The sequence below is a fragment of the Dermacentor andersoni genome, chromosome 2 (assembly GCF_023375885.2).
Source record: "Dermacentor andersoni chromosome 2, qqDerAnde1_hic_scaffold, whole genome shotgun sequence".
NCBI classification, from domain to species: Eukaryota; Metazoa; Arthropoda; class Arachnida; order Ixodida; family Ixodidae; genus Dermacentor; species Dermacentor andersoni.
The window spans coordinates 72,161,748-72,185,761 of NC_092815.1; the positions used below are offsets into that span (position 1 = coordinate 72,161,748).

Genomic DNA, 24,014 nt, shown 5'->3' on the forward strand with positions numbered 1-24,014 from the left:
AAGCTGCCTAGCGACGTAAGGTCCAAGATTTACATACACCGGTTGCCACGAAATATGCATCCCACCTACAACGAAGGACGAAGACGAGCCAGGGGTAAAGCTCTGCTCGCCAGTGCCCGCTTGAACAAGGACCGAACATGCTTCGTAGACGCTGCTTCGTATGTTCAAGAAGAGGCCTTCTCCTCAGTGGTCATCGACGGTGATTCTAAAATCCTTAGCTGCGCTACCGTCCGCACTTCTAATTCCAGCGTTGCAGAGCAGGTTGCTATTGCTCTTGCATTAACGGACAGTGTACACGACACGATTTATTCTGATTCCAAGGCCGCTGTCAGGGCCTTTCAGATGGGAATGGTGGCTCCCCAGGCCCTACGTATCATCCAAAGTGCCAAAGACATGAAACATCACTCTTTGGCCTGGTTCCCTGCGCACCTTGGAACCATTGAGGGTGCCTCGATCAACCCCAATGAGGAGGCGCACTCGGCTGCACGAGGTTTGACTGACCATGCGCTGGGCAACGCGTCCTCTCCTGGGAGACCCGAGCCTCTCTACTCGTACAACGAAATATGCAAATATAATTATATGTCAAGAAGACTCCTACCTTCGCCGCACTCCTCGCTGTGCAGGGCCCAGGCAGTCACTCTAAGGCTTCTGCAAACAAGCACTTACCCGAGCCCCGCGGCGCTGCACACAATGTACCCCGAACGGTTCCCAAGCCCGGACTGCCCTCTGTGTGGTGATTATGCGGACTTCGAACATGTCCTGTGGGGCTGCGCCTCTGCCGGTCCCCCTTTCACTCAAGAGGAAATGATGAAGTTAATTAAAGCCCAGGATCACACCTCTCAAATCCTGGCAGTCCAGAGGGCTCGCGAGAGGGCCGTCAGGTTTCACCTGATGGTCCCCGAGTGGGCCTAGCCAGGTGACGTGGAGCTTGCTTACGTCTATAGTGGACCGAATAAAGTTGTTTCTCTCTCTCTCTCTCTCTCAGTGTTTCAGAAGTATCCCAGTTCAATTAAATTCAATTTTTGTTTCTTCAGTCCGATATACCACAGGTATCAGTGGGCATTAGTAACTCTGATTTTCTATAACAGTAATTTAGAACTAAGTGAAATGGTGCTCGTGTTTCAGCATGTAGCAGTGATGCACATGCGAATTTAGAGTGACTCCGTTTGACTGAGTGACTTGTGGTTTGTCTGACGCATTACTACTACGATAAGCCTTTGTGAAGACACCTCCGCTTGAGGCCTGTTTATATGATTCGTAACGACAGCTGGTATATGAATGGCGGTAAACTTAATCGCCACCCAGGTGTGGTCAAGCCCTTTTCTTACTTTTGCACGTTCCTGTCTTAAAAGTCCCGCGTTTCTTTTGACGACTACAGGATGCGCACACTGGTGCACTCCAAGTCCGCCGTTTCCCCAAGGGATGCTTGCTGATGCCGCATTTTACTTATAAATGGACACCTCATGTTTAGGTGTGCCCGCAGCTACAATAAGTTGTTCTTTAGTGGCTACACGTACCTTGGCAAGTGGAAGTGATGAGGCCGTTTGCTGGCCAACATTGCCACTCTTGGAGCTATGCTTCCAGATGGTCCACAAGATGCCCGTGTAGAATGTCACCAGGAGTGCGAGTGGAACCACAAACACCATGAAGAAGACGAATCCCATATACACTTGACGATGGTAGATTGGCGTGTCGCGGTCATAGAAGATGGACGCGCAGAAGCACTTTCCAGGGGCCACCTGGACGGCGTGGAACACGTACACATTCGGCAAGGACGGCAAACATGACGCGAGCCAGGTGAAGGCTGCCAGTCTCCAGGGGTCCGGGTTTGGGGCCAGTGGCGTGACTACAGCGATGTGTCTGTCCAGCGCGATGACCACCAACATGTACGTGGACGATACGAGCGCGAAAGTCTGCAGGAACTTGAAGAGGCGACAAAAAGCGTCGCCGGCAATCCACACTCTGCCCATCACCTCCCACACCACTTGCGACGTCATGGTGATGCAAGCCACCAGGATGTCCGCAATGGCTAGGTTCAGGAAGAGCACGCGGGCTTTGGACATTCGTCGGCGGTGCCCCTTGACAACGAGCTTCCAGCAGACGAAGCTATTACCGACGACAGAGGCGATGATCATGACGATGAGGATGGCGATGCGGGCTCGCTTGTGATAGCGAGGGCCCAGGATGTCTTCGGCACTTGTGGGGATGACATCAGCAGTGGCGTTTGCGCTGATGTGAAGGGCGGCGGTGTCGTTTTGGAAATCATCTTCCATTCGATTTGTTAGACCGTGAGAGGCCGTCATTTTATGCATAGCTGCTGGAATTTAATGATGCACATCGAACTTCTTGTCCTCCAGGTATTACATTTGATGCTGACGAACATATAAAACTGGAGCTTCTTTAGTACGAGAAGTGTTTCCTATGCCTCGCTGATCGTTTTCAGGCCCTTGTGGTGGAGGAAATATCACTGTTGTCATTGTTTCCAGCTGCCGCCTGAATCAGCTCTGAAATGTAAACGCGGAAAACCAGGAAATAAGCATCTACTTGCGCATTTCAGTTATAAAAGAAATTTGGTAATTTTCTCTCATTGCGCAATGCCACCTTGCTAAGTCCATATCGTGCTATGAGAGCGGCGGCTGAAACATCCTGCCACTTTTTTTTTTTTTGCTTTGTGGCGTGAAGAAAAATGGCAGACAATTCAAGAAATAAACATTTCTGCAGTATTTCAGTCTAGCAGCGAGTAAGTGCTTCACTTATTAAAAAAGCATTGTTAAAGCTGCTATGAAATTTAATAAATAATGTGATAATCGAGAAGCAGTCCTTAGAAGGGGCTTTCTTCGTTCACTTTCTTTGGCATTAGCGCCTAGAGTGCATTATATGGATCGGCAATTGCATAGAGAAACCAAATGCAAGAACAAAAAAGAAATATGATTTTCAGCCATTGCTTGAAAATGGGTGTAGGCACCCAGTTCAGGGCTGAATGTTCTATAGTATGGGTAATTACGTTTAAAGCTGAGTTCGCAAAACGAACTCAATCTCATTTATTTGTTATGCGGTCTTGTGAGAGCACAAATGTTTTTAATTGAGAGTACAAACGCTTTGTTTTGGTTGCGCGCATTACCTAAGCAGCGTCTGTGATCACGAATTAAAAAGAAGTTTGTTGCACATATTTTTCGGTCTCATGGATCAACTATCTGAAACAAGTAGAAGCGGTATATTGCGGATGATGAGCAAGTCACAGACGTACGTTATGAAAACAAATAATACGTGAGAAAAAACTCAGTTCTTGAAGTACAAAGAACTATACTGGCATCGAGCAGAGGAGGCGTTTTTTTTAACTGACTGGGCTAAGAAAAGATCTGTTAGTTGTTGATAGAGGTAAGCTTTTGTGCATCCTTAGGTAAAAATATACCGCATGAGATTTAGTCAGCATTACAAATAACCACGTGACTAAACATGGCTATCTCATTGTTGTTCATTTAACAACAAGCTGCGAACGTTCGTAGCTTGACGTTCGTATAGAGGAGGCAGTTAGCTGCATAAGAACGTTAGTATTGCAAAGAACTATCGGCATGAACGAGCTCCACCCCAGCTTCACCTTCAATATTCTTCAAGTGGAAAGGGCTTAGCGAGACTAAGAAGTTGGCGAGTCACGAATTATTTATCTTTTAAGTGCTGCAAATAAAGAAACAAGAAGCCTCTCGAATACTACGCGGTCACAGAGATGCCTTAGTGTTACGTCGACAGTTTTTCGCAAGGCTCCTTTATGTGCTACCATATTTTGATGGCAATGAGGTGCCATATTTGGCAGTGTACATTCGGCGTCGCGAGAATTTCCATAAGTATCTTGTGTACGCAAGTTTGTTCCTAGAATATCACCGAAGTCGTGACAACACCGCAGCGTGGTCTCGGTAACTTAACGAGGACGAACCATTCGGCGTTGATCGTTTGTTTTTCATACCTGATGCGGAGAAGTAGTGCTAAAAAATATGCACACATAAAAAATGTAGACGAACATGAGCGCTACTGTTAGCTGATTTTTATTTGCTGAAAGAACACAAACACACACACACATATATATATATATATATTGTTACGAAGAGTTGTGAAGAGATGGTTTTATTTACAGGAGATGGACGATGATCGTAGCGCAGTCCGGCCTCTAAAACTCGTCGTTCTTCTCGTCTTTCTTTAGTACCTGCCTTTCGTATCCGTTACAATATATATATATATATATATATGTATATATATATATATATATATATATATATATATATATATATATATATATATACATGTGTGTGTGTGTGTAGTCATATCGTAAGAAGCCAATTAACACTGACACCACGGCCAACATAGGGGAAATTACTTGTACTTAATAAATGAAATAAAGAAACGACAAATTCATGGAAATTAAAGCGGATGAAAAAACAACTTACCGCAGGTGGGAACCGAACCCACAACCTTCGCATTTCGCGTGCGATGCTCCACCAATTGAGCTACCGCGGTGCTGTTTCCCCATACACTTTCTTGGATATTTATGTGTCCTAGTAGAACCCTCGGAGTGTTAGCCAGCGCCACCACTCCCAAACCTTGGCTGATCCCTTCTGTGAACCCCCTTTCTTCTCGTTTATATATATATATATATATATATATATATATACACATACATATCTACATAGACATATATATATCGATTGTTCAAGATTAAGCTGTATGGTTTCCTTAAAATTAGGCACTGAGAGGAACGCGACGACCACCTCTGCAAATAAGTTATGTGGCCAGGCGGACACAAACCGAGATGATAATTATCGCTGTCAGCAGCCCAATCAACTACAACTGAATAATTAACTTTCTGTTCACTGTAGGTAGGTTTGTATAGAAAAGTTGGAGGCAGTCGTGTTTTTACACAGTATCCGTTAGAAGAATTCTTCTAGCGTATCTGTGCTCCGAGATATCCGACTCCAAATTTTAATTGTCGTTCGCATGATTACTCATGCAAGAGAGTAGGGGTCAGCGCAAAGCTCCTCCCTGATGTGACGCGGCTGTTGCGTGCGGCGTTTAATCTGATAACAGAGGGGATGCATAGGCAAATACAACTGTTCCCCTTCCCCTCTTGGCTGGCGAAATCTAGATATGACAGCGCGGTGTGCCGTGCAGTTGTTGCTCTGGATTTCAATAAAGCTTATAATACTATGAAATCAGCAGTCACTGTACTTGCGTAGCCCAAGCAAGGACCACGGCCGCTCGTCTAGTCGCCATTACACACCCGCATTGCCCGCCGACTTCTTCGCTAGCGTCAATTTATCTCGGCATGGCAGCTGCCGTCATCGTTACAGGCTGCGCGGTCTCGTGTTACTGGAAACAGTTCCAGTTACTAAAAGTAACTGCAACGCCAGTGCATTTCTCATTTCTCCGCAAAGTTCGGGAATTAATATCTTGAAGCTGGTGTGATCCTGAAACTTCTTTCCAAGTGGATCCGTCTTGCGAATTCCCCGGCTATTAGTACATTGCAATATGTGCCATAAAGTAATTAGTTAAAGACAAAATCAATGCACTTTTGTCAATTAGTTGATTATGCACATTTATTTTTTTTTGCAAACACTGTCCGCCTTTTCGAGTAGACGAGCTCATGCACTAGAATTCAGCTATCTGCCACAGGCAATCTTTAAGACATCTTGAAAGTGCTCGTTGAAACACCCAGCACACTTGAGCCCCGAGTTTAAACATATGCGAATGCCACGTAGCTGGACAGAACCAAGCTAATGCTGCTCGCCGTCACTTGTAGATACTCAAATTATTGTTTCATTCTGCCTAATTACATAATTAGTCGTAATTAATTAATCAGCATCTCAAATATTATAATTAGATTACAAGTGTCATGACATGAGAAAACTGTAGAGCGATACGAAAAACTCTCGTTACAGCTTTCTGCTCCGCAATACATGCTGCACAAAAGTGTTTTTCCCAGCGTGAAAGAAGCCCTCTAATGCACGCAAAATTGCCGCTCGAGGCACTTTGCGTCTATTCGCGGGCTTCTTCTACGCTCGGAAAAACTCTGATGTAGCACGTATTGAGCAAAAAATAGCTGTATCGGGAGTTTTTCATATATGCTCTACAATTTTCTCATTGACACTTTTGATCTAACTATAAAATTTGAAAAGTTGATTAATAAATAAGGCTAGTTATCTAATTAGGCGAAAGAAATAATTTGAGTGTCTCTAAGCGACGGCAAACAACATTCCCTTGGTTCTGTTCCGCTACGTGGCATTCGCATATGTTTAAACTCTGGCTAAAGTCAGCTTGAACACCCCGTATATGTATGCACATATATTCCAAAGTGTGGGCGGGAAGAACATAACCCGCCGTGGTTGCTTAGTGGCTATGGTAATGGGCTGCTAAGCACGAGGTCGCGGGATCGAATCCCGGCCACGGCGGCCGCATTTCGATGGGGGCGAAATGCGAAAACACCCGTGTACTTATATTGAGGTGCACGTTAAAGAACCGCAGGTGGTCTAAATTTCCGGAGTCCCCCACTACGGCGTGCCTCATAATCAGAAAGTGGTTTTGGCACGTAAAACCCCATAATGTAAATTTTTAAAGAACATACAAAGAGAACACACAATGACGCGCGCTCATCAAACGCAGGTGCTCAGCAATTCATATCTGGCCACGTGCGGCCCATTAGAGAGCTCGCACTCCGTGCTATCGCAGCCTCGGTTAAGTTCAACAAAATAGGCTTCTGAAGCAAGCTGAGGGACGTTACCACTGCTGCCTAGAATGGTTGAGCCCGAGAAACGAGCCTCACAGCCGCACGCAGTATCGTGGACTATCCAACGTGCACTCTCGCCAGCTTTCCCTCTCCTTTTATTGCGAAAGCAATACTCTGCTCGCACTTTCGGCCCATCGGTGGTCGTGGCGCCTCCTTACACAGCTGCGCGTCACGTGACCGTGTGACGTCACGCCATACCGAGAGATGGGGCCCCAGCCAACGCCTCCTAGATAACACAAGGCCGGTGCACTTCCATCCGTGACGTCATGCTACCTTGCCCGACTGCCATAGTATCTAATGGGGACGCTCCCGATCGAGCCGCGGTGGTTTTGGCGTCATCGTCATCGTCACGCTGGGCTTGGCAATGGAAATTTCGGTCCAAGTAGCATGATGTCACAAATCGGAGTGCACCGGCCTTGTGTTATCTAGGAGGCGTTGCCCCAGCACGCGGCATCGATGGTGGATGCGAAGCCTTGCGCGACGCTGCTGCGGCGCTACCGAGAGAGGGCGCTCGCTGGTGTGACGTCACGCTAGGCGGATAAATGGGGCTACAGCTCGGCTCCTCGCAGTGGTCGGCGCGCTGCCTTGCGCTATGTCGGATGATGTATAGCCAGAAGTTTAACAAAGGGCAACCATGTCCACACCATCAGCCGAACCAAGACGCAGCCAAGGGTATTGCTTTCGCAATCTTCCAGGCTTAACCAAGCTAAGCCTTCAGCCAATTTTTTTTATCACGCTCCCGTAAGACACAGCGTGCCCTGTACTTCTCTGTGTAAGTGATTGCAATAGCATGTGAATCCCGTATAGGTGACAGAGAATTCTCTTTCCCTTTATTATTCACTTCACGAATTTCCGTAGCATTGCGCTTAAATGTAGCACATGGGAACAGTCAGCCACTCTCTCACGCCCATCAACTTGCACAATGACACAATGTCACTCACCCGTTCTCTCTCACTTACTCACTTACTCACTCTTACTCACTCATCCAGTCCCTCAATCACTTAGTTGCTCCTTGCTCGCTTAATCACTGTCGGTACATCGATCACTCACTCACTCACTCACTCACTCACTCACTCACTCACTCACTCACTCACTCACTCACTCACTCACTCACTCACTCACTCACTCACTCACTCACTCACTCACTCTTTCACTCACTCACTCACTCACTCACTCTTTCACTCACTCACTCACACGACCATCCTCGAGAAACTTTGTGTGACAGCGCGACTACGCTCGGACTCGTGTAGGCCGAGTACATTTGCCACGAAAGCAGTTGACGCTATCGCGAGGAAAGCGACAGTTTCTGCTCCGGACTTCGGAAACGTCGGTCCTTGCTAAGCTATACATTTGCGCATTTCTTTCCAATGCACTCAGTGCAGTCACTCCAGGCCAGGTCGCGTGAGGGTCTCGGTCACATTTCCTTCTCGGTCACAGGTATTTCAGTATCTTCCCATTCACTGCCCCATTTTCCTTCACACACTTAGCGTGCCACTTAGATAACCCTAAGAAAAAGAAAAGCGTTCATTTTCTTGCCGCTTTGCCCCTGCTTTATGGCGTGCTCGTCCATCATCAGCAGCTAAAACCATCTAGCAACAGCTTTCCCGTCGTCGCAGGCAATTACGTCCTTCATCGATCTTTGGCCACACACGTATGACAAAAAAAAGTCTTCTAAACCCCTCAAAGGCAGCCTTTCCCGCCTACGGTAATTGCGTCTTTGTACGAGACCTTAGAAATAAGAGACCTTCCGGTGTGCGAAAGAAAAAAAAAGAAATGATTGAGATATTATAACAAGGCACACGGCGAACACAGCAGACACGGCAGACAGAGTCTGTGAACTGTGTCTGCGCGTGACAGAAAGTGGTTCAATTTGTGTTCAACTTCTTTTTTTCGTTATACGGGAAAGCTCCTCGCTGGAAAAACCCACCTCACACACAATGCGCGAAACGTGGGGAAGCTTCTAGGGAAATTTTTTATTTCTACACTGCAAAACTTGTGTAAATCGCGCTGCACTCTCCGTAGAACGAAAATACAACGAATGATGTCGTTGGTTGCTTGTGGTAGTGCTTTATTCAACTGGAGTGATTTCAAACACCTAGTCGCAGAGGCCTTACGCTGATTTCGGTACAAAAGTCCGGCACCCTGTTTGCATGCAGTGTCATCCGCATATTGAAACTACGCCACACTAGAAGTAATACACCGCACAGGTAGCAAACTATAGTTTCTTTATCTGTGTCAGAATGCGCACGAAGCAAGTAATCAAAGTTCAGCAAGTGACAAATTTCAGTCAAGTGGCCGGCTTCCGCAAGCACAGAAATCTAGATTGCACAACAATCCAGAATTGCAGAATACAAGGTGCGGAAACCCGTGGCGACGGTAGAAGTGGCGCTCGCCCTTCTCGGGCTCGAGGGCAGCGAAGCGGCTCACGCCGTGGGCCTCGGTTAGGTCAATCGGGCCTCCCTCTCCGCCTCGCGAGATCCCTGGCCGCGCCGCAGCGGAAGCGGAGACCATACTGCCCACGTATAACGCCATTCTCCAACGCTGCCGACTGGGGCGCCGGATGTACTCGCCACCTCACCCCAAGCTGACCGAAGAGGGAAGCACCAAATTCCGAACACTCCAGAGCAACACCTACACCCAAATGGCATAATCATGCATCGGGTCCCCCGGACGCGTCACGCACACAAGTGCCCAATCTGTCGCATTAAACACCCTTGCGCATCTACTACTCGAGACGCCGATACCAAGCTTGCAACGACTGAAGACATCAAACGCCAAGACGTGGGAGGCCAAGATCTCCACCCCGGAGCAGGACGACCAACTACGTCTTCTCGCCAGAGGCCGGGAGGCCACCGCGGCCAGAGGATTTCTGGAATCAGGGCCCTCCCATTTACGGTGGCCCCGAGCTTAAACGCACCGGAACACTGCCTAGGAAATTAAAAATGTCGCAGTTTCGCCCGAAAGGTGAAGCATCTATTGCGATAGCAAATTAGTAGACAGCTATGCGAAGTTAGTAGTTTTATCGGTCGTATAAACTTGTAAACAATCGCTCACTAACTAAATTAACAAGCATGGTGTCACGCGCGCACAAGCAAACATCAGCACATCTCACTCGATGACAGCGCACACTCGCTTAATCACTGTCGGTACATCGATCACTCACTCACTCACTCACTCACTCACTCACTCACTCACTCACTCACTCACTCACTTGCTCACTCGCTCGCTCACTCACTCAATCACTCACGCACTCACTCACTCACTCACTCACTCACTCACTCACTCACTCACTCACTCACTCACTCACTCACTCACTCACTCACTCACTCACTCACTTGCTCACTCGCTCGCTCACTCACTCAATCACTCACTCACTCACTCACTCACTCACTGACTCACTCACTCACTCACTCACTCACTCACTCACTCACTCACTCGATTGCCAAGGAAGGCAAGTCCGAAGGAACGCGGCAAACGAAGTTTAAAGCCATAAGACATGCCGACAATGCATTCCAGTGCGCACACTGACCAAAGAAAAATGCGTACAAGCAAAAAAATATTCGTTATCAGAAACCCTGTGATTGAGGTCGGTCCTCTACACTTAATGAAGACAACGGAAAGATTACTGCTCCTTGTAGAGCGTTATAAATCATGGAATGAATAGATTTGTCTTCGCTCTCTATTTCCTCAATCGCGATGGTTCGCTTTGAACTCAAACAGAGAAGCAGCGGCTGCACTTATCCTACTTTAGCTCTGACAAGCACTTCGTAAGAAGCAGGAACTTTCCTTCCTCTATGGCTACCTCTTCACTAGAGGAGAAAGCGGATAACTAACTGAGAAGAGGCGAAATGCTTTTCGCGAAAGATGTACTGCGCAGAGTAGGAAGACGGCAATATCTGAAAACCTAATTAGGACTGACGCTATAGACAAGAACCCTTGGAGCCATGCAGGCGTTAAATTAATGTAGATAACGTAATGATTTTTTTCGGCATATACGGATCTAGTAGCTGCCGACTCCCACACACTGCCATCACCTATAGGCTTTATTTTCCTTTTAAAGTTCAGTTCTTTAACATGAGTTGAGGGCACGCGTGCAAATAGGAATGACCTATTTCATTTCAAAAGAATTGCAGCAGACTCTTGTGTCCGGTGTAGAGACGTTAAAGGAGAAAAACGATATCTAGAGCAATGGTGGTTCTTGGAAAAAAAGGTCGTACTGGTAATGAAATCTTAACGAACGAGCCCGAGCAATAAATTTCAACAGAAATAATTAGGCGCCCGCCGAAGTAATAAACAATATTTCCAGCATTGTATTCTTATCACTGCTGAAGTAAAGTACCACTAAGAAATTATTTAAATGGAGGTATAAAGACCCAGTGGGTACCAGTCAATTCCGCTGGAACTAGAGAAAACAGCGCATTTGGTCTCCATTGCAAACGTTGATCTGCCTGTTGGTAAGTAATCGTTTTTACGTAAGCAAAAATAGACAGGTCATTACGACCCACTCGTTACATATTTTTCACCGAGACAACCTGTACAGCACAACAACTTCATAGTGTTGCTTTGCGCTCTTGGCGTGCCCTTTCTTTTTATGCTCTTTCCCTTGGTTCATCACATAGAGTACACGTTACCCAACTGAGCCCTCCAATTATCTTTATCTACACCAAGACAAGCTGCTTAGATTCGCTCTTACAATCTCGCATGCTTGATTCTTGAAAACTCGCAGAAGTTCTTCTAAATTCTGGGTTTTTACGTGCGAAAACCGCGATTTGATTATCAGACACACCGTAGTGGGGGACTACAGATAAATTTTAACCACCATGGGCTTTTTAACGAGTATCATAATCTAAGCACACGAGCATTTTTTTTTGTATTTTCCTCCCATGGAAATGCGGCAGCCGACACTGGTATTTAACACGTGGCCTTGAGCTCAGCGCACATTGTATAGGCACTACGCTATCGTGGGTGGTAACTAGCAGACGCATGGGCGTCACTGACGGGCAATAAATCGGCACCTAATAACTCCGCCCACTCCACTTTAACGACTCTTGTTTGTTTACTCACGTGCAAGTCGACTACAAAACAATCTCCAAGTTCTTAAGCTTCATAGTTAATTAGCCGGCACGATTACAGAACCTAATTTTCACGGGCTGTTCCTAACACGCGGCCGAGACCACTCTGAAAAGTTATACGACGCTGACAATGAAGGCACCACTTCAGGCCTCATGCGCGAGATAATTCTTGCTATGCTTCGCCATGCACTCGTAAAAGAGCTCCAGTTTATATTTCTTCTGAACAATAAACCAGCAGTAGAGCACACGACTAGGTGAAGTATTCAGTTCGGACTGCTAAAGAACTATGAAAGGCTTACGCACTCAAGCGGCCATTTAGCGTACAACCATGTTTCCAGCATGTGCTCGTATTAAGACAAAGTAGTTTCACGTGGCGCTGGCACGTGACTCCAAGATCATCTGAAACCGCGATATGCAGCTTGTGGTCGGTTTAAGCTTTAGTGAAGAGCGTCGTGGATAAGGAAACTGAAAATGTGGTTTACAGGCGGTATTTTCACAAGCAATAGGACTAAAATATAGCGCCTGCCTTCAGCGATACGGGCTCAAAATAATGCGACGCAGGTTTGACGATGGGGCTATAAGCCGTAGTGTTCCTGAAGGACCCGGAAGGACCAGGAGGGAAATTCCTCGCATGTTTATTACATTGCTGCGAGGCACCGAGATGATACACGTTGGTATAAATCCCGTGTGAACATATGCTTCGATAGAACAGTCGCCGGCCAAACACGTCATGCTAAAGCCGCCTGTTGCGATATCACTACCACCACCATTATCACCACCATCGCAAACGCCACTATCAAGGAACACAGAATGACACCTCATGAGACGCGAATTTTTTTATCTTTCTTTCTCTCTCTCTCTCTTTTTTTTTGTGACAGCAATGCTGTTGTTGCCACTACATGCGGTGAAAAATGTCCGCTGCAAAATGTCCGCTCCAAACGTCCAATCCAAATGTTCGTTCCAAACGTTTCATATATCAACGAAAATTCATTGAAACAGCCATTCGATTTAGCTCAATGTACGCGTAATTTATGAGGTATGTTGCAAACGTCGAAGGTGATAGGTCAGTAATGTAAGAATTGCTTTCGAAAATTGGGCGATTCGCGAAAAATTGACAGAATCCCGTTTACTGCGCTTTGGAGCTCCATGGAGCTTTCAAGAACACGTCGTTTTTTAACTATATGGCGTACCAAATGAAGCACTGTAGAAACAAATGTGTCTTAACTTTGAGACTTTACTAGTCATTCAATTCCTACAATATCAGTTCGGTTTCATTCATGGGTTTATTTATCTGCTTTGTGGGCTATCAAGGTTAGCAAGGTTAAATTTAACATTGTTAGGTTTCAATAGGCTTTCTTTGTGTTTCTGTATCAAAACCTGACCAAGTCGTTATCATAGTTGTGTGTCGCATAGCCTGCAGGGAAACGAAGACAACCCTCGGACAAGCTTCATCTCTTTAGCAAATCAAAATGGACGCTTTTCGTAAACGGCAAGGAAGTTTTCCTGTAACGCATCATGCCAAAAACATGCAAAGATACTGCTAACGTAGCGTATGTTAGTACTTCTAGTAAAGCGTTCCTTATCCAATATGTCTCACGTACCCAAACCTTCTTAGCATTTTTGACATTCAATTATCGCTTTATGGTTAATCATTACAACTTTCTTTAGGACATACAGCTTTGTGAGAAAACTCCAATAAGAAGGTGCCTACAGTTTAAGAAGGTGTCTACAGCGCCACGACGACTCGTATTCAGCCTTCCGCGCACCTTTGACTTCTCCAAAGCAAGCACTGCTACGTTGACATTGCGGGTAAGAAAAATGGCACGAGCTGCAATATAATACTGCGTCCACTCTTGATGAATTGTTCCGGTGCTATTTCAACAAACGAAGCGCACTCCAGGCGTCAATAAACGTCTCTTGCGAACCGGAGAACTTGCCAAAGCTTTTCAAAAACTGGACAATCGGCCGCTTTCTGTGCAGGTGCTGCTGGAACACCGCCCCCATCGCCCGTCGGCCCATAAAGCGGTGAAGGCACTTTTGTGCTTCTTAAGGACGACGGGCTTGTGCGACCAACTCTGACTATTAATGCAATTTCTGTAAGGCCACACACGTCAGCGAACTCACTGCAAGTTCCTTCTTTCCTTCCCTCCTCTCTCTCCCTGTTATCTTTGTTTTCCCCTTTCCCTTTCCCCCGGTGTAGGGTAGCCAACCGGACATGATTCTGGTTAACCTCCCTGCCTTCTTCTTATCTCTTTTCCTCCTCCTTGCGAACCGGAGGAAGATTTCCGCCGTGGTTGCTTAATGGCTATGGTATTGCGCGGCTAAGCACGTGGTCGCGGGACCCAATCCCGGCCACGGCGGCCGCATTTCGATGGGGACAAAAACACCCGCGTACTTAGATCTATAGGTGCACGTTAGGGTACCCCAGGTGGACCATATTTACGGAGTCCCCGACTGCGGCGTGCCTCTTAGTGAGATCGGGGTTTCGGCCCGTAAAACCCCACAATTTAAATGGAGGAAGATAACGTTTCCTCATTGCTTCCACCAGCGGAACATTTCTCCTTCTTCCCCCCCCCCCCCCCTTTTTTTTTTGTGTATCACTGTTATACCTGACACTGGACGACATGTAACACGCGCCTCCCCGCGCCTCTACCACAGTCAAGTGCGTGTTGTTTCCTGCGAGAAAAAATTCTGGCTGCGCCACAGCTTATACGGAAAGCATCGACTCGGCATCTACTGAATTCTGAGTGTTCTGTGGGCTTACGTGAAGAACGCAGCTCTTCGAAATGCACGAAGCAAACCTAGAGAGGCTTCAATTCAAATCATTTCATTTCCTTTGTTTCTCGCAACCCCTTTTCGGTCACTTCCGAATGGTGATCTTGTTTTTCTCTTCTTCTTTTTTCTTTTTTTTACGCGTCGACGTCTCCCACACTGCATCCGCGTGATTTAGCGCTTACATTTCGGCGTACCTTGTGAACGGTGTAATGCATAAACACAATCATTGAGTGGCATTAAGCGTTGCACAGGATGAAAATAAACGAAACTGTATGCATCGCCGTTAATTTAATATACTTTAAAACTGCATTATTTCTACTGCGCTGTTGGGGCTGTATTATGTTTAATACATAAAGTTTCAAGGCGTGTGCTGATTCACATGTTGAGAATGAATGAACAAAGAATGCATCAACTTAGATACATTTGGCAAATTCAAGCGTGGTCGTTCGCAGATCAACTTTCAGCGGAGGGGCCATCTTCGGCGTTCCTCTATCAGAGCTGATATCGCTTCGTAAGATATATAAAACAGTTAAAAATTAAATTACGGGATTTTACGAGCCAAAACCACTTTCTGATTATGAGGCACGCCGTAGTGGGGGACTCCGGAAATTTCGACCACCTGGCGTTCATTAACGGGCACCTAAATCTAAGTACACAGGTGTTTTTGCATTTCGCCCTCATTATAATGGAGCCGCAGTGGGCGGAATTCGATCCCGCGACGTCGTGCTTAGCAGCCCAACGCCATAACCACTAAGCAGCCACAGCGGATACATATATAACAATATATAAGATATATTGTCACTGGCACTGTTGTGCCGTTGATGTGTTACCATCGCACTTTTAGTACAGTGCATTAGAGTAGACGCTCAGAGCACCTGCAGCGACAAAACTTTAAACCAAGTGTAACACCATAGATACGCAGCGTTCGCTTGAAAGAAGGCGACACCGAGGCGGAGTGTTTAATGAAAAAAAAAGTTCTAGAATACGACAGAGAGAGAAATAAACCTTTATTTGAAGTAGTGATTTGTCAGTCGAGGTGGGAGGGTCCCTTATTCCAGGAACCCTCTGGCTTGGGTCGCCCTCCGGGCCCGGGCGACGAGTTCGCGTTGGTCGACCAGGAAAATTTCATTCGTGTATCACTTTAGTGTCAGCTGGCACAAGACCGGGCTGCAGCTTACTTCCAGTCACTGTATTATATTTTAGCTACATACAATACATAACTCCTATTGCGGGTTCACACCTATCACACTTACATTTAAAATACGGTTTTTGGTCTCACAATGACTAATCAATGATACATGCTATTAAGGAATCTGATTGCTCAAAAGATTTGAAAATATGTTTTCCCTTCATATTCGCAATTTTACACAGCAGCTCGGTTTAGTGTACATGATGGGTCGAACTGCCCTCTCCCCCTCCCCTTCCCCCACCTACGATCAGCGGTTGCTCAGCTGATATACGACGTTTCGCTACCTACCAGGAAGTCGGGCGTTCGATACCAATTGTGGAGTCGTAATGCAAAAAAAAAAAAAAATTATAGTACACTTAGGTAGCTCCTGGTGGTTAAAAATATTATGGCGCCTTCAACTAGATTTAAAAAAACAAGAAATATTGAAGAAGTCATGATGGGGTACGTGCAGCACCCACTCCCCAAAAAGTGTGCTCACTCTTTTTCTGTTATCTTTTATTTATTATTAGACCGGCTGGCTGCCCTGCGCTGGGGCAGCCAGCCAGTCTGAGAACTCGCTGACTTCCCTCTCTTTCCGTCTATTCCTCCTCCTCCTTCTGTGACGCTGGAGTAAGAAATAACGGAGAATTCGCTACAAGTGCTGTACGGCACGCACGAGTAACTCCATAATCCTCAGACAGAGTAAGCTTGCTCTGTAGTGAAGCGACTGAAAAATTATTTTGTTACTGTTATTGCCTACGGGGTCTCCCACAGTGCCTTTGTTTCGGGACATGAAACACCCTATCAACAAAACTGCTGCGTGCCAGTACTAGCCTACACTAATTGCAATGCTGTATTTTGTATTGGAGACGACGTAATGTTACCGGTCAACTGAAGAATAGCTATGAAAGACACAGTATTAATTTTTTTTCCTGATGTTTGAAATTAATTTTTAGGAACTGTGCGAAGGCGAAGAAAAGGGATTAACAGCTGAATCTGGTAAGCGCAATTCCAAGACGTTGTTAAGTTGTTAAGCATGAAACAACTTGCCCAACAACAAATTGCGTTATAGAAAAGAGAGCGACGCAATAACTTCATTTTAGGAGGGGAAACTGAACGAGAAATGATTAAAACAGGAAATAATTACTACGAATAGGATGGTAATGAAGTGTTCGAAGTGAAATGAGTATTCGATTCAATGTTCAATATTCACGATAAGTAAACTTAGTAATGGAAAAAGTGCCCGCTCTTTTACAGCGCATACACTTAATACGGCGTGATAGTAGTCGAAAGTGAAGGCGCTAGCTTATTGGGATAGCTGCGACAAACTTACAGACACGGAGATTTGTGATCAGGTACAATTGTGATCTATGAGACATGGGCCGCTTTCGAAAAAAACGTCTCGATTGTATACTGCCACCTACCTACATGCATCCACTAAACTGCTCGCGCCTGATTTTCAGCGACTTTGTTAGCTTTAAATGTCCAAATTTTGCGTTCGGTGTACCGAAGGATTACAGATTGTCTCGGTTGTACAGGTTTTTTTCTAATGTTTCAACTTTAAAGTGATTTAAAGACATGGTTGTATTCATTTTTTTTGCCATTCAACTATTTTAGCCTTGGCAGGCAGCACTCGTTCCTCCACCTATGCGCCTAAGGCGTCGGCATCACTTGTGCTGTACACTGTCTTTCATTTCTTCAAATTGGTCACAACTGCGAAAGTACAACATTCACTTCACACGCATCGTGGGCCATGCGGTGCGTGCTACAATGGCTCACGACCGGTACGCGTCCGCTTTCGGAACAACTTGAAAAGTTGACCTTATCGCAACTACATAATTTCATTTTGAATCCAGGCACTCACCTGCGAAACGTCAGACCTTTGCTGTAAATCCATCGAACTTTTGCATCATGGTACGCAATACGCTGTGTCTTTTGCGTACTGCTGTGTACACTGCACAAAGTTCAACCATGCCCTGGGGTGAATTCATTTGAGCCTTCGATGGGGATGATACCACCATGTTGCATAAGGTGATACCATGCGAGAAACAAAAACAGCCGTCGTCTAGGTTCCTTGCAAATTTTTTAGCTCCTTTCCTGCGGGCATTACTTGTTCAGGCACACTTACGCTGCTTCAAGAGCCATTGGTAAGCATGCATTTATACCAAGTTCATCTGCGCAGATGGAAAAAGTAGAGATTGACGTAAACGCGCAGCTTGAAGCCTTCCATCTTGTAGAAGTTGGACGGCCCTGCTAAAGAAAACTTGCGACGAAACCTGACATTAAGTACACGCGTTCGCCAAGAATGGAGATTATGACTCGGACGTAAAACGAGGACTCAAGTTTTTTTATCTTTCATCTCTATGGGAGCGGAGCTCATTTTCTCCAGCCAGAATAATATGTTAGAGCAGAAAAGACACGGGTTGAGCATGCGGCTGTTCGAGATGCTTTTGGCAATTTATTTGAATGATGGAAATAAAGCAGCAGGGCGTTTTGGTGGCCAGAAGATGATAAACATTTTAATACTAATAAAAGCAAACTCAACATATTTTGGTGCTCCGTACACTGTCCCGGAACGTGTCACAATTTCTTGGTGTTCTATGTCCAGATTTCGTCCAGATTTTGTTCAAAATTTCATTATTTTTAATGTCCAGTTTTCCCAACTCATCACTATATATGGGCTTCACGTAACTGGAGCCTTTGCGTCTCATATGTAATAAACTCCGCTAAGGGCATTTCATTCATTCCTGTTTTTATGTGCTTGTACTTAGAAGGCGCCAATATATCGCAACAATCATGTTTCTTTTTTTTTTTAGAGCCCTGATGTCATCCTGCTGCGCGAAGTTTTAAGAACATAGAGAAAATTGCTGTAAAGTAATATAACATTTTTCTAACATGAACTCAGCAGCCTCTACTATACAAGAACGGAAGCAACTTCGGGAAAAATATTACACAAATAGCCAAATATGGCCCTGTTGGGCGGAGTAATTCGCCAGCTCTTTGCTACCGCTAGCGTATTCGTTGCCGCGTGCATGATTCAGTTATCCTACACGCCTGCTTAATTGACGATGAGAGGATATTCGGAATACGCGAATTTCACACTCCAGAAAGAAATGTGAATGGAACAACAAAATATACCTCACTCGTGTCCGAAAACTCGAATGTGCGCACCCACCAAACTCTTCTTGTATGTGTCACGATGCAACCTCCACTGCTACCTTATTGCCATGCCCCGGATAGCGGAGGCGAAGGCGTGGGTTTGCTAAAGTACTCGTGTACTTCACGAAGATTGATTGGTCGAGCTGTCATAAAATGCCATGAAGCGTAAATATGTATAAACATTTTCTTGGTTGCATGAGAGAAGCTCTCGGTCACCGCGACAGCAACAGAAAAAAAGAAAAGAAGAAAGTACGGTGTGGATTGCTGGCTTTTCGTTCACAAGCAGCCAGCCATAGAAGTAATTCCAGTTCCTTCTCGTACGAAGCCCAACTTAGCATTTGTTATTCCATGAAATAACGTGGCTCGCAGCACTCAAGAGGATCTCGCGAGAAAGCGACAAATTCGCTTCCATCTCGTCACCATTAGGATGAGTGTCATCAACATCATGAACGACAAAGTAGAGTTTCACAGTGGTCGTTAAGGGCTTAAGTATAGTGCGTTTGTGCCTCGAAGCGGTAGCGGCAAAAATAGGCACATTTAGATTCATATCATTTCCTCTTAATGTCATTCATTCTCTTTCAGAGAGCGTCCACTAAATCCAGCTCTTTGAAGCTAAACCTGATCTCTTCCTATACCATCCGGTGCGTCTCATCACGAAGTTCTGGGTCTATCTCTCATGGCGCTGCCTCTTGGGAAGAAACTTCGCGTGTTTTTTAAACTATTCTAACGAAAAAGTGCACTGAGAAAAAAAAAAATGTTTCCGTTATGCGACTGAGAAGACTAATGCCGTTGGGCCCCAAAGCCTACAGGGAGGTCCTTTCGTCGCTCTTTCCGGAAGTACTCATAACACGGATAAGTTAGCTTTGGGTCTAAAAGAGCGCCAAGTAAGCGTAAGCCTAATGATCAATATTTCAAATTTGAAAATCCGCTCAGTTAAGGGCAGGGCTATGAGCAAAAATACAATAATACGCTATGAAACTGGCCTCCTGCTCAGCCGTATGAAAAGAAGAGCTTAGCGAGGTAATCTTCGAGTATCCAAGAACCGTGGTAGGACAAGAAAAAAGATGGAAGGAGTTAGTTGCACATACGGGAACACAGCAACAGCTTTACGAGGACACCCGTTCAGCGTAATGGCCACTGCCAGTGGAGAGTGTGAGCTACCCGTGAATTTTCTAATCAGGGCTCATCATGCAAAACAGCGAGTCAGCGAACCCTTAAATGTAGTAATTAAATCAATTTGAACAGCAGTGTGTGAGAGAGAGATAGGGTGAGATAGAGGAGGAAACAGAGACGCTAACGAGCGCAAATAACTATTCGGCTACCATGTACAAAGGGTAAGGGTAAGAAAGGCCAGGACAGATCGAAGGAACCTATAACTGATGTTGACATCTATAATTCGAAGCATTAAGCGAATCGTTGCAACACGAGGCGCCAACGCGCGTCGTGCTGGTGGGGCACTAACGGCCTGAGACGCAGTTTGTTTTTTGCTATTGCGTAATGTTTTAAGGCCTAGAACGAACGAACGAACGAACGAACAAAGGAAGGAAGGAAGGAAGGAAGGAAGGAAGGAAGGAAGGAAGGAAGGTTTTGTTTCTCGAGCGCACCAATATTATTAGAGGTGAAAAGGGTGCGTTGGAAGAGGAGACGCTTGCAATACACGTCGCAAGCTCTCGATGGGCTCTCACTCAACGCGCTGGTTCTCCGCCGTCGTACTCCGCGCTGCCACCGACCGAAGCCTCAGCTACTGCTAATACATGACTGTAGATGCCAGATGGTATTATTTGTCAGCTTGTTCACCGATAAAGACGACGAGATAATCTTGAGATGCCCTTCGCGAGGGGAGGGGGAGACAAAGGGGAGGAAAGACAGGGAGGTTAGCTGGCTGCCCGGCTGGGGAAAGGGCTAAAAAACCGGCTGGCTACCCTGTGCTGGGGAAAGGGCTAAAGGGAATAAAAGGAGAAAGAAGAAGATACACCACAATAACCGTAGTGATTCCATTTCGTATAACCCGACAAGACCAATATAGCTCAGATGTTCCTTCTTTTTTTACCCTTTTGACCCCCTCTTCCTTTTGTTGCGATTGCAATTACATGGACACTCCAAGTGCATTTCGGCCTTTGGCGACGCCGCAAAGTTCCGTACAAAGTCCAAGGCCGATAAAATCGTCGCCGCGTGTCGTACGCTGTATGTGCGAGAGTGAGCCGGCGATCGCGGATCAATCTCGCGCACGCGCCAGAGGAAAGCGGGAAGGAAGCGCGCCGTCTTCCATCACGTGCAAGGCTTCGGGTGGACGGTAGTTAAGGAGCGGGCGCGTTCCACTCCCTGGGAGCGCGCGCGCCCAGCCGCGCCGCTGTGTCTTGAAAGCTATCTGCGACGGGTACAGAGTACGCGCTGCGCGGCGTTTTCGCGGCGTAGTTCGCGCTGATGCCAGCGGCAGCACGAAAGCCATTTCGCTCGCTGCTGCTGCCGCGTTTCCTCACTGCGGCCTTTTGACAGCGAGTTCCGCGGTCATCGAGTGAATTGTGCTCATGTTTCGCTTGTGCGCGCGTGACACCGTGCTTGTTAATTTAGTTAGTGTGCCTATGTTTACAAGTTTATACGGCTGATAAAACTACTATCCGTACTTTGTATAGACGGTTTCGCCCGCGGAATAACAACATCGAGAGTGCGTCCCCAAGAAACTTCTGGTCACGGGCCTTACCAGTCTACTGAGCCAGGACACAAAGCGCGTTTTTAAGTTGTTTCATCGCGTGGAAAGTACATTTTTAAGTTTTGAGATCAAACACGTGCGCCTTGCACCTCAGTACTAATACATAAAACTTTTCGTGTAACTTACGGCAGGGCTTGTAAAATTTTCATTATGTACAGAGAAAAAGTGTTGAAAGTCTGCGGGCTTAGATTTTAACGCACTCCCGCTAATCGATATCGCTGCAAATGTGTTTCTCGCTCGCCACATTTAGCGGTCTACGTCAGGGACTAAAACCGGAAGTCGTCCAGGGCATGTGTTTGTAAACGGCGAAAGGGCCTACAGCGGTGCACTAATTTGCTATCCCAATTGATTTTATGCCTTTCGGGTGAAACTGCGACTTTGTTTTCTTCCCCGTTAAAAGGGAAAGAAGGACAAGAATGCACGAGAGTACGCGAACCCTGCTGCTCTAGAACAGGCGCCACTGCGCAAAGCAAAAGAAGAGAGGAAGAAAGAGAAGCATGCTTAACAGCGCCTTCAAGTAGGGGGTAATGAGGACGGTGGCTGGCTAGGGACAGGCCATTGCCTAGGTGTTGAATATTATGCTCCGAAAAAGAAGAGAAGACGAAGTTAGAAGCGAGCGTGGACCCGAGCGCGCCTGCATTTCTTTAGTTGTTTTTGCAAGCGTCGAATAAACAAGACGTTCTCTATACTTCCAATCCGCTTCCTGGTTTTCAACAGTATGGGGCCGTGACCAGGATTTCAGATTTATAGTTGAAGGCCCCTGACGATGAAGCGAGCTCCCTGAAGAGGACGACCGACCGACGCGATCAACGCGACGACGCTGTGACAGGATCTAAGAAAGATCCACGTCATCACGAGGCCTACGACGGGAAAGACTACGACGGGAGCATGCTACCGTTCGAGCGGCGGTCACCAGCAGTCTACTGTTCACCAGAACCGATATATCACAGACGTAAACAAATTGAAATATCTTCGGAGCTACTTGGTGGGTAAAGCGGAAGGTGCCATCAGTGGTCTGTCGACAACTAACGAAAGCTATAGCACAGCTATAGAACTTCTCAAAGAAAGATTCGGTCAGAAGTCGCTGATTGTTAACGCCCACATGCGTCGTATTCTAAACCTACGTAAAGTTCGTTCTTGCGAAGATTTCGAAAGGCTTCAAAGGCTGCTTGAAGAAGTGCAGACTCGCATGAGATCTCTGCATAACCTTGGCATCGAAAAAAAAAGAATATAGAGTGCTTCTGAAAACTGCTACAATAGAAAATCTTCCGCAAGAAATGGTACTCCGTTATACTCAGCGCATCTTAGCTTCGACAAATACAGGCGTTACTAGTGACAGGCTAAATGAAATGTTTGTTCTTCTAGACTTCCTGAGCCTTGAAATAAGGAGCCGGAAATAGGCTATAATGATGACTTCTGAAAAAAAGAGTACAAGCCTCAGCCTCAAACGACAATCTAATGAGCATTTCCAAAGTTCTGCATCTATGGTAACTGTGAAACTGACTCCAGAGAGTTGTATACTATGTTGAGACAAAGATGACTCGGTGGATGTCTGCCCAACGGAACTAACATTAGACGAGAAGAAAGAGAAACTACGCAAATTAGTATGCTGTTCCCGCTGCGTTAAACAATTTCACAAAGCTAAGGAATGCCGAAACAGGAAGAGACTAAGCTGGTGCGAAATGCAAGGGGCGACATATCACCACGATGTGTGACCCAAATTAGAAGCAGAAGAATACAGAAACGCAGACAAATGTTTCCAGCTCGTCAACATACTCGCTAAAGTACTCAGTTCTTCTCCAGACCGCCCAAGTTTGCGCTCTGGGCACTGGAAGCAGATGCTTTGTAAGAATGTTGATTGATGGTGGCAGTCAACGCAGCTTCATCACGGAAACATTGTCTAGGAAGCTGAAAGCCACTGTGTTAGCCGAAGAGCAGCTCACCATCTCGGGATTTGGAAACGTTTCAGCAACGCGGAAATATTATCGGAGAGTACGAGTCACGCTGCATAGCCAGTACGACTCAAACTCACTTGAAGTAGAGGCTATAGAAGTTCCCGAAATATGCAATGACTTGTCAGCATTGACAGTGACAAATGTACTTGCAAAGTTGAAAAGCAAGAACTTACGTTTGGCTGACGTCAACGCAGTTCAGGTCTCGCCTGAACCTGGAATAAGCGTGCTTATAGGTGCAGCTATTACTGGCAGCTCGTCAGCGGAAGAATTCACCGACTGGACGACTCCTTGACCACCAGCGAAACTATCATAGGATGGACACTTCATGGAGATACCAGAAGTCCACCTAAGTTCTACAAGCCGGAAACCGTAAGGAACTTCAACATATGCCTAACGGAAGCCA

General features: G+C 46.1%; 1 protein-coding gene across 2 annotated transcripts in view; it reads right to left on the bottom strand.

Annotated features, from left to right (window-relative positions):
• LOC126541862 (vasopressin V1a receptor-like) overlaps nucleotides 1–24,014 on the bottom strand; it is a 76,018-nt gene that overhangs the window by 18,767 nt on the left and 33,237 nt on the right. The window contains exon 2 of one of the 2 annotated variants that reach the window (XM_055076986.2): nucleotides 1,518–2,504. In XM_055076986.2, coding sequence (XP_054932961.1) covers nucleotides 1,518–2,312 — 795 coding nt within the window. In that variant the 5' untranslated portion in view covers nucleotides 2,313–2,504. Of the gene's footprint in view, nucleotides 1–1,517; nucleotides 3,194–24,014 lie in introns of those variants that run through there. The other variant, XM_050188804.3, reaches the window with a different exon arrangement.